Below are 12,145 nucleotides of genomic sequence, written 5' to 3' on the forward strand. Positions count from 1 at the left end.
GAGTTTGGGAATATACTATGCAGTCTGTGTGGAGTTAGGTACCATCTGGATAGTAGCTTATAGTTCATCTCAGTGAACACTAGTGAGAGGGACGATTTTTTAGTTTCCTCAAAAATGTGGCTCTACTGAGCTTCGGTGAGGACGGTATCAAGTTCTTTCTCCCATTTAGATATATATGAGGGTCGTTTGGCCGGGAAGGAGCATTTAAGTAATTTGTATATTGTGGAGATGTGAGATCTCATCATAGAGGGGGTTGTGCACAGTGTTTCAAAAGGAGCGCTGGCAGAGAAGTAGACGGGGAGCGAATCATAAATATGATATCGTCCGCATATAAAAAGCATTTTTGTTGAGACAAGCCCAAGGACATGCCCACAATCTGGTTATCATTTCTAACCCTGCTAGCTAGTACCTCAACTGTTAGGGCAAATAGCAGGGGAGAAAGGGTGCATCCTTGTCTCGTACCATTTCTAATAGGGATTTTCAGGGACAGTGTGTTATTAGCACTAATACTTACAGTTGGGCCATTATATAGGGCTTTGACGCAGGAAACAAGTGTTTCAGAGAAGCCAAATTTAGGGGTGAACCCATCCAGGCCAGGGGCTTTACCTTGAGGGAGATTTTTAATTGCTATAAGAATTTCCAGTAGAGTAAAGTGTGAGTCAAGGGACTCACTGTCCTCCGCAGAGAGGGTGGGGAGTTGGACTTGTGAAAGATATTTATTGATCATAGCAAGTTTAGATTGTGAGTTTGAGGTTGGAAGATTATATAGAGAGGAGTAGTAATTTGCAAATTGGTTAACTATTTCTGTGTTATTAGAGAGCAAGAAACCAGAGGGGCCCAACATTTTTGAAATAAAGGTTTTATATCTCTTCTTTTTGAGAGACCTGGCCAGTAAACGATCAGTTTTATTATTTTAAATATAGAATTTAGATTTGGAAGTGCACGTAGGTGAGCGTTTTTAAGTAGGTACTGATAAAGAGCCTCCCTAGCCTGTTGTGATTGCAATAAGAGTTGTGGGGAAAGTGGATTTTGTTTCAGTGCTTTTTCAATATTTTGGAAATTTGTCGTTAAGGATAGGTATTGTGCCGCCCTCTGTTTACGTAGTTTGTGGGTATGGCTCAATATCACTCCTCTAATAAAACATTTGTAAGCCTCCCAGTTATTAATAGCCAAGGTAACAGTGGGATCATTAAATGTGAAAAATTCAGTGTTTTTTTCCACTATGTCTGTGGTTATGAGTGGGTCTGAAAATATGTGATCTTAAGTTTCCAGTGTTGTTGGTGCTGAGGGCTGGAAGACCACGAGACGATGGAGCTGACCATGCTGTGATCGGACCATGAGGTGTGGTATAGTCTGGAGTCAATTAGTGTGGAAAGGGCATTTAGGTCACAGAGAATGTAATCTATGAGGGAGTAAGAATGTTGTGGGTGGGGAAAAAATATGAAGTCTTTTGTGTTAGGGTGTGTAATCCTCCATGTGTCAAAAAGGGGGATTGTCCTAATAGCATGCCAGTTATCTTTTATTTGGTTACATCATATATAAGATTTACCTGAGGATGTATCCAATGATGGGTTAATTGGGAAGTTGAAGTCCCCTCCCACTAGTATTGGGCCTTTGGAGATGTCCACTAACTTATTGGTTACTGTGCGAAAGAAGGAGGGGAAGGACGGTTGGGAGCATATATGTTGGACAAAGTTAGGGGTCTACCAAATATATAATCCAACCAGGATTAGAATTCTACCCTACTGGTCTTGATATTTTGAACCTCTTTTGAAAGAGATACCCATTCCATTATGCTTTGATGGTCCTGAGTTCAGGAAGTGTTGATCATAATATAAAAAGTGAAAGGGTAGGCTCATTGGTCTTTTTGAAATGTGTCTCTTGGACCATTATGCTATCTATTTGCTTTTTGAAGAAAATCATGGACTGCTATGGAATGTTTCTGTGGAGATAAAAAGCCTTTAACATTTTGTGAGGCGATCTTAAATTGACTTACTGTGGACTGATGTGACATTGATACCTAAGGGAGCTAGCAAGTGTTTGGAATAAGATGCAGTTTGTATGTGGCTGGAGGAAACTGCTACTGCTGCTATTAAGGTGTACTCTGTACCGAAAATAAACACTGCTTGTAGTCAAGTAAAGAATCATGAACTTAAACTAAAGAAAAAGGGAGGAGGAGAGGGAGGGGTTCAAGGGAAGGGAGAGGATAGGAAAGAGAGAGGAAAGAGAGAGGGGAGAAAAATAATTAGGCAGAGTTTAATCCAACAGGGAAATAAAAAAGTAGTAGACAAGTAAAGAAATAAGACAGAAGGAGGAAGTGCGGCTCAACGGAACCCTCCCCAACAGGCACAAATACAGAACCATTGACATTTGAATGCAGGAACTTTACTTAGGAGGAGTGAGATAGTGCAGTCAAGATCATGATATAACAATAAAACAATCAAAACTCCTGCAACTTAAAATGGGCAAAAGGAATAATGCAATATCAACAACATGGGGCACAGTATAAGTTCTAACAGTGACTTCCCTCAAGACCACAAATAGGACATGGTAAAAATTCTAGGGAAGACCTGGCACAAGTTAAATCAACTCAGTTTTACATTTCAACAACATTGGTCAACAGCTTATAGCAAATAAATAAAATCTAAACAGGTGAACATGAGAGACTATAAATGCTTGCCAACTTCAAATTTGTCTTAATGACCAAGAGAGCAATTAGTTCCAGAGTTAATGGGCTAATGTAAACAGTGGTCTCTTAGTGTGAGAGTCAATTTCAAAATTGCAAAATACAGGGCAGACGTATCCTGCATTCGATACTCACTAGATCCTGAGCTTACAGTTCACCCTGTTATGTTTCCATTGGGTTAGACGGATCAGGACTTTGTCTCTTTTTAGCTTGCTTGCTAGCAATCTTAGACCACAGCTTTCTCCACAGCCCTGCAGATAGTGATGCATCCTTTAGCAGAAGGGACTCAGGTACTTCAGGAAGAGGAAGGTCGAGCTGTTTACAGGATGTTGGCGGGGTTGTGGCATTCATGTCGTTTTCCATCTTTAATGACTTGTAAGGACTGGTAAGGGAAACCCCATCTATAAAAAGGTATCTTTAGTGAGGGAAGGTGGTTAGTAAAGAAGGCAAATTCTCTTCTAAGCTGCAGCGTTCGTGCCGAGAGATCCTGATATATTTGGATTTTAGTGCCCATAAAAGAGAAGGATGGTTGTGCTCTGGCTAATTGAAATATGTTTTCTCCATCTCTGTAGCTTTGGAATCACACAATGATGTCTCTAGGAGGCTGGTTACCTTTGGTCTTTGGTCGTAGAGCACAGTGGGCCCTTTCTAGGGGTATCTCCTCAATCACCCTTTGATTGACGATAGCCAATGACTGAAACAGGTTCTGTAGATGATCAGGTATATCCTCTCTGCTTACGGATTCAGGCACCCCACGAAATCGAAGGTTGTTCCTTTGTGTTCTATTTTCTCTATCGTCCAACTCGTTTTCTAGTTCCACAATCTGAGCTTGTTGCATTTCGATGGAGTGGGACATGTCTGACATTTCTTTGGTTAGTTCCTCTTTGTCTCCTTCTAAGACCTCCACACAGTGACCCATTTCATTTATATATATATATATATATATATATCTTTTTTCAAGTCCGCACATTCAGATTTGATGCAAGACTTAACTTGATTTATAATGGCCTCCATAGCCTTTAGGGTCACTGGTTCATCTGTAGATTGCCCAAGTATATTAGGTGAGGGCGCCTAAGAGGTATCTAGGTTATCAGGCGTGGATTCGTTGCCGCTACCTACTTAAGAAACTTCTGCCTTCTTTAGTCTGTCTGCGCTCTTAAAAAAGGTGTTCACAGTATTGGCAGTACATTTTAGAGTTTCTTCGCAACGCCATTTCGTGGGCCGTGGTCTGAGTACTACGGTAGGTGTGCAGAACAGAGGTTATTTTTGCAATGAGCTAGATCAGGGCTGGGGTTATGAGGTTATAAAGTTGTAGGACTTTGAAGGAAAGACCTTTAAAATGTGATTAGAAACACAAGGAAGGCTTTACAGATAGTGTGCTGCCAGGATAGGGGTCTCTTGTTTAAGTGTGAAGCTCAGTATAAGAGTTAGTGCTGCCAGGTAAGAGGTCTGAACAAGGAACACATCCAATGCACGTAACAGAGCAGTGTGCTTGAAAACTGCAAGGTAGGAGTAAACCTGTTCTCTTTTTCCTTTGTCTTTACTTTGTTACCCCATAATACAGAAGTTAGGCAGAGCTTTTGAAAGCGTTACTAAATGTGATCATTGGATGGCCAAATAAGCATATAGCGAGTCCCAGTTCAGTAATTGCTGCTCAAAACGTGGTCAAACTGTTTATAAAATTGCAGCACGTAAAAACTTTTGGGATAAGGAGTATTTATTTGTGCCAAAACGTCTTTTAGAACGTAAGTGGTATTGTAAAACACATCAGTAATGTTACATGAGTTGCAGCTGAGCTAAAAAGATGATATCTTGGGGCTATATTTGAAAGGTGCTTAAGGTGAGAAGGGCAAGCCCATCGTACTATTTTACCCCCAAGATGGCATTCCACAAAGAAGGTGCGTCAGTCTTCTGACCCTGTCATGACGAGCAGTCTCTGGTTTGCAATCCGGTTTGTTCAAAAAAGCAAGGGGATTCTAAGTTGTGCTCCGGTATCTACCTGCCCTCTGCTGGGCTCTTTGTGTAAAGGCCTTCTTGCCTCGCCGTGCGAGGGCTTTAATCAAGGAGCACCTTGGATGCGGCCTGCACTGCAAGTCACATCAGGGGGTAGAAAGTGCTATTTAAAGCACGAACAAAGTGGCTGCAAAGACCGGTGGCGATCCTGGATATTTCTGCCGTTCAATCACTGCATCTATGTCGCGTTTTACATGCCTGGGAGAGGGCTCTGCCACTACCGATTCAGGAGCTCTAGTGTGGTGCAGCCATTCAGTACGCCCGCACGCTCCGCCCCCCCTAGCCCTTATAACTTTTATGTGCAATATTTTTTTTAAAATAATATTTATTTGAGTGTTAATATGAGTGTAACTGTACTTTGTAATGTATTTTTTATGTGTTTCGTGGCCGCGAATCTGCAGGGGGCAATGATAAATGCCGACAGCGCATGCTGTCAGTATTTATCGATGTGCGGCGGACATGATTCGCTGTAGCGGATCATGTCTGTCTGCACCATGATAAATCTACCCCCTAATCGCCCGCGGAAAACGCGCTACTTGTAATCTTGCCCTAATTGTGTATGAAACCTACAGTTCTTTTTAGCATATCCAGCGTCACAGTTCCTAGTTATTTTCTATAGATAATTCACTAAAGTTTACTCATCTTTCAGTTCTTCAGCGAATCTGCTGCAGAGTAAATCACATACTTAAGAGACTGGTAAAGCTGGGGAGTCTAGAGAGACTAATGACAATCCTCTAGTGAAGCACAATATCTTATGCTACATATTTTTATTTTTGAACATGATCTACTTTACAGTTCTTATGCTTTCAACCTCCAATATTTTTTCAGCCTGACCAACAAATACTTAAAGGGAATGTAAGTAAAAAATAAACTTCAGACACAGCATATATTAAAATACTATTTTTTTTAAACGTGCATCATTTTCTTGCTGTCATTTGTTGAAGGAAAGGTCAGGGAATGTAGATATATTTTTATTTATGTATCAGAAATTATTTTATGCATTACAACATGACTTTAATGTCCCATGTCCATAAAATACCCAAAAATCACAGCTTCAATTATAAATACTAGACGTGCACTCAAATCATTTGCGATGATCCGATTGTGGAAGAAGGTGGTCGCTTGTGGGAATTTGGCTCTTTTCGGAGCTAGGTTTCAGCTTGTGAAAGTGCAACACACTATGATCTGGATTTGCACATATTTTAGTTTTCGGTGGTGGATTTCCTCTTCTAAAAGTGCAGCAAAGTAACAAATGTAGTAAGCGGCTGCCTTCCTCCTCAATCGGATAATCCCAAATGAGCCTAATAAATGCCCTGTTAATATTAAAACTTTACCTGATTAGGAATAGGGTTGTTACTTCTTGCTCCAGAAGCTGTTGCTGCTCTAATTGGTTCAGGCTTAGAATACGGTTTCCAAGAAAACTCATCACTGTAAATACTTATCCCAACTGGATCACTAAGGATGTATGGGTTTCTGTAGCCTTTTGATGTTTTAGGGCTATAAGAGAAGAAATGCCATCAACAAGAAACTAGACCTTCAGGGTATTTTAAATCCACTTTGGAAAAATAAATGAATAGAATATGTGGATCACTGACACAGACCTGTAAAATGACCCATACTGATGACAAAATCATTGCCTCTGAGAAACAAAGGCATTATGAGTACAGGCATACCTCAGAGATATTGTGGGTTTGGTTCCAGACCACCGCAATAAAGCGAATATAGCAAGAGAGTCACACAATTTTTTTGTTTCCCAGTGCATATAATAGTTATATTTACACTATACTGTAGTCTATTAAGTGTGCAATAGCATTATGTCTAAAAAAAAAACACTTTATAGAAAGTCATAATCTTTTTGCTGGTGGTGTGTATAAATAGGTGTGTATATGTGTATGTATGTATGTATGTATGTATGTATGTATGTATGTATGTATGTATGTATGTATGTATGTATGTGAAAATTTGTACCGATAGTCTTGCTCAAAACAGGGTTGCGAGTCTGCGAAGTGCAATAAAGCGAAGCGCAATAAAATGAAGTATGCCTGTATTTGGAAACTATTTGTTTTAGGAACTGAAATACACAAAACAAACTGCTGCAAGCAAGCTATATTATCTCTTCACTTTTTAATACTAGTGCAAGATAATGTGCACTAGTATTAAAAGTTAAACGCAATGCGAATGAGAGCTCGCCTAGCATTGCTAGGAAGAATTGCGCTCAAGGGTGCGCTTCCATAGGCTCCTACGGTAGCCTTGTTCTGATGCCATCAGAGACGGATCAGAACCTCGCGCAGGGAAGGGGCTAAGTAGAGCAGCATTTTTTTAAAATATATGTATATGATTATATACATATATATTTATGTGTTAATATCTGTACATACAATTTATATATATATATAATCATATGCATATATATGATTCCCATAAACCGCAATGTAAAGGCACTTTTCAGTGCCGTTTTTTTCTAACAACCCACTCCCACCAACTTTAAAGCCCCAAAACTGCCTAGTGCAGTTTTTAATTTAAAATAAAAAAATTTTTAAAAAAAACTTTTTTAATAAAAAACTAGAATGCCCTCTATTTTGAGGGCATTTGGGGCACTTGCAGTAGCAATAACCAGGCACTTGTAATGAGCACTGGTATTAAAAGTTAAATGCAATGCGAATGAGAGCTTACCTAGCATTGCTGGGAAGAACTGCGCTCAAGAGAGTGCGCTTCCATAGGCATCAAAGACGGCATCAGAACTTAAAGGCACTTTAAAGCCCCAGAACTGCTTAGTGCAGTTGTTTAATTTAAAAAAAAAAAACTTTTTTAATTGTTTTAATAAAAAACTACAATGCCCTTTATTTTGAGGGCATTTGGGGTAGCAATAACCAGACACTTGTAATGTCTGGTTAATTATTGTGCTCCCACAAACTAGCAAATTTGCCGGTTTGTGGGAGCACAATAATTTTGTGCTCCACTTGTAATCTAGTCCATATTGTTTACATTTTGACACCAGCTAAAAAGCTTACAAATATAATTATAAATGTTTATACCAAAGATAAAATACTACACTTTTTTTGCTTAAAACCTGTACAGGTAGATTACAAGTTGTGCGTTCATGTTTTAACTCTAAAAAAATGGCCATTTCAGCGGTAAAACAGCAACGCAGCCATTACAAGTCTTGTTGGTATAGCTATACCGCAAGCCTTTTAGCCTGTAACGCAACATCAGTCCCGCACTCAAAGAAATTACGTTTTTGCATGGGATTTCCATAGCGCTGCCATTTCAAGTTTTGCGGTGAGGCTAAAAAGCTTGCGTTACACCCTATAACGACAAGTTCCGTACTACCATCTGAGAGCAGTAGTTATGATTTTTACGCAAAAAAACTGTTACATAAAACTCATAACTAAAGTGCTACAAAGTACACTAATACCCATAAACTACCTATTAACCCCTAAACCGAGGCCCTGCCGCATCGCAAACCCTAAATTAAATGTATTAATCTGTGGCTCCCGACATCGCCGCCACTAATAAATTGTATTAACCCCTATTCCACTGCTCCCCGACATCGCCGCCACTAAATAAAGTTACTAACCTCTAAACCTCTGGCCTCCTACATTACTACCACTAAATAAACCTATTAACCCCTAAACTGCCAGCCCCCCACATCGCAACAAAACTAACTTAAACTATTAACCCCAAACCTAACCCTAACACCCCCTAACTAACAATTAAAATAGAGCTAAATTAAAGTTACACTTATTAACTAAATAATACCTATTTAAAGCTAAATACACACTTAACTGTGAAATAAAACCTAAACTAGCTACAATATAACTAATAGTTGTATAGTAGCTAGATTAGGTTTTATTTTTATTTCACAGGTAAGTTTGACTAGTAGACTAGTTAGTAAATAGTTATTAACTATTTACTAACTACCCAGTTAAAATAAATACAAACTTACATGTGAAATAAAACTTAAGCTGCCTTACACTGAAACCTAACATTACAAAATAAAAAAACCTACCATTACAAAAAAATTAAAAACAATAAAATTAAAAAAAATAAAAAACCTACCATTACAAAAAATAAACAAAATTATCCAAAACAATAAAAAATATTCCTATTCTATTACCCTGTTTAAAAAAAACCCTAATCTATAACAACCTACCAAGGACCCTTAAAAGGGCCTTTTGTAGGGCATTGCTCTAAAGATATAAGCTCTTTTTCTACAAAAGAAAAACATACACCCCCTAAAGAATACAAACCCCCACCCCCCAAAATAAAAGTAAAGTAAAACCTAATCTACCCATTGCCCTGAAAAGGGCATTTGTATTGGCATTGCCCTTAAAAGCTCATTCAGCTCTTTTTCTGCCCATTAAAAATAAAAAAATGTCTATTCTCAAAAAAAAAAAAAAACAAGCAAAAATAATAAAAATTATTCCTATTCTAATACCCCTTTTTTAACCCTTTAAGTGCTAAGCACTTTCCCACCTGGGTGCTAAGATTTTTAATTTTTTAAAACAATTTTTTTAACTTTTTTACAGACCCCCAAGACTTACACTGTTGGAAATGTTAGGTGATTACCTTTCCAATGGTGGGTCTTGGGGGTCTGTAGCTACTTAGATGCCTGAGATACAGGCTTCTAAGTAGCATGCCCCCTGCTCCTATACTTAACATTGTTAAGGATAAATAAAGTTGCACGGTGATGATATCACGTTATTGCGCGTGACATCACCATGCAAAACGGGAAGCCCCGGTGATGCCTGTCACTCTACAGGCACGATCGCCAGAGTAGGAGCGGGTGGGAGCCCCCAGATCTCCCTCAAGATGGGAGAGTGCTAGTGACGGCTCTGAGCACAAGAGTGGGAAACTCTGTAACGGCTCACAGCCGTCATTAGCACTCAAAGGGTAAAAAAATCCCTTATCTTTAACTACCAATAGCCCTTAAAGGGGCCTTTGTAGGGCATTTCCATAAATAAATCAGCTCTTTTGCTCACAAATAAATACAAAAACCCACTAACATTGCCCTCTAACCCCTCTTTAGGTACTCACAGTTGTTGAAGTCCTGCTTGAACGATCTTCATCCCAGCGGCTCCATCTCCATCCATCGCGGGACCAGTATCATCTTCATCCCTGCGGAGGTGGAGCGACGATGCACGGAGACGGAGGTCCAGGCGGAGGTCCATCGATCCGACATGGAGGTCCTCTTCATGTGATCATGATTCAAATCAGCCAATAGAATGAGAGCTGCTTAAATCCTATTGGCTGATTTGGGGTACCTTGCATTTCAATCCTCAGTGTGCGGCGGACGATCACATGAAGAGGACCTCCGCGCCAGTTCAATGAACTTCCGCCTGGACCTCCGTGCATCGCCGCTGTGCAGGGATGAAGAAGATGCCGGTCCCGCGATGGATGAAGATCGTTCAAGCAGGACGTCAACAACTGTGAGTACCTAAAGAGGGGTTAGAGTTAGGTTGGTTTTTTTTTAAGTTTTTTTGGGGTGGGTTTTTTTTTGGATTAGGGTGGGCATTTTTAAAAGAGCTGAATGCCCTTTTCAGGGCAATGTCCAATACAAATGCCCTTTTCAGAACAATGGGTAGTTTTTTTAGATAGTTTTTTATTTTGTGGGTTTCGGGGGGTGGGGGTTTGTAATGTTAGTGGGTCTTTGTATTTATTTGTGAACAAAAGAGCCGATTTCTTTAGGGCGATGCCCTACAAAAGGCCCTTTTAAAAGGGCTATTGGTAGTTTATTATAGATTTTTTTATTTTGGGGGGGTTTTTTTGTTTGTTTTTTTAAATAAAAGGGATATTAGAATAGGAATAATTTGTATTATTTTTTGATAATTCGTTTGTTATTTTGTGTACATTTTTTTTCTTCGTTTTGGGGTGTTTTTTTAGATTAGACATTTTTTTATTTTTAATGGGCAGCAAAAGAGCTGAATGCCCTTTTCAGGGCAATGGGTAGATTAGGTTTTACTTTCTTTTTATTTTGTGGGTTTGGGGGGTGGGAGTTTGTATACTGTTAGGGGGTGTATGTTTTTCTTTTGTAGAATAAGAGCTTATTTCTTTAAGGTAACGCCCTTTTATTATAGATTAGGGTCTTTTATTTTGGGGTGTTTTTTTTTAAACAGGGTATTAGAATAGGAATAATTGTTATTGTTTTGGATAATTTTATTTGTTATTTTTTGTAATATTAGGTTTTTTATTTTGTAATGTTAGGTTTAACTGTAAGCTAGCTTAGGTTTTATTTCACAGGTAAGTATGTATTTAGTTTTAAATAGGTATTATTTAGTTAATAATTGTAACTTTAATTTAGCTCTATTTTAATTATGTTAACGTTAGGGGGTGTTAGGGTTACGGTTAGGTTTAGGGGTTAATAGTTTAATTTAGGTTGTTGGGATGTGGGGGGGCTGGCGGTTTAGGGGTTAATAGGTTTATTTAGTGGTAATGATGTAGGAGGCCAGAGGTTTATGGGCTAATAACTTTATTTAGTGGCAGCGATGTCGGGGAGTGGCAGAATAGGGGTTAATATATTTATTATAGTGTGGGCGATGTTGGGGTGCGGGGGAATAGGGGTTAAAAACTTTAGTATAGTGGAGGCGATATATCGGGAGCGGTAGATTAGGGGTTAATAACTTTATGTAGGTGGCTGCGATGTCTGGGGGCAGCAGATTAGGGGTGTTTAGACGTGGGGTTTATGTTAGGGTCATTAAACGTAAAAATTTTTCCCCATAGACATCATTGGGGCTGCATTATGGAGCTTTTCATTCCGCGATCACAGGTGTTAGGCTTTTTTCTGACACTCTCTCCCCATTGATGTCTATGGGGAAAGCATGTATGAGCACGTCAAAGCAGCGCTTGTATTTTGTGCGGTATGGAGCTCAACGCAACCATATCGCACGCACAAGCCAGCTTTTCTAAAACTTGTAATGGGAGCGCTATGAAGGGTGAAATAACGCAACTTTAAATACCCTCTATAGCGCAAAACTTGTAATCTAGGTGTTAGTTAATAAACAAAATGTATAACTAAATTAATATCAAATAGCTTCATATTATATGATTATTGCTATACTAGATTTTCTTTTATATTTGCAACATATTGATAAAATTAGACTGTTTAAATGTATTAAGGCTTTTGTTCTTGTTTTTTTTTCAGAAAGAGACATTCTATTTGAAATTTTTTATTGTTTAAAAATATATAGATAACCCCTGTATTACCCATTTCACAGTTTTGCATTACCAACACTGTTATACTTTTACATTGTTTCTAAACCTCTGCAGACTGCCCCCTTATCTCAGTGCTTTTTACAGACATGCATTTTAGCCAATTAGTGCTGGTTCCTGCATAACTCCACAGGAGTGAGCACAGTGTTCATCTATATGGCACACATGAACTAGCACTGTCTGTGAAAAGCTAATAAAATGCACTGAGATAAGAGGCAGCCTGCAAATGCTTAGAAA

At 38.9% G+C, this 12,145-nt stretch overlaps 1 protein-coding gene across 1 annotated transcript in view; it reads right to left on the reverse strand.

Annotated features, from left to right (window-relative positions):
- Positions 1-12,145, reverse strand: part of TEX26 (testis expressed 26) — a 48,781-nt gene that overhangs the window by 5,452 nt on the left and 31,184 nt on the right. The window contains exon 3 of the mRNA XM_053705040.1: positions 6,034-6,196. Coding sequence (XP_053561015.1) covers positions 6,034-6,196 — 163 coding nt within the window. The remainder of the gene's footprint in view (positions 1-6,033; positions 6,197-12,145) is intronic.

The sequence above is a fragment of the Bombina bombina genome, chromosome 3 (assembly GCF_027579735.1).
Source record: "Bombina bombina isolate aBomBom1 chromosome 3, aBomBom1.pri, whole genome shotgun sequence".
In the NCBI taxonomy this organism is placed as follows: domain Eukaryota; kingdom Metazoa; phylum Chordata; class Amphibia; order Anura; family Bombinatoridae; genus Bombina; species Bombina bombina.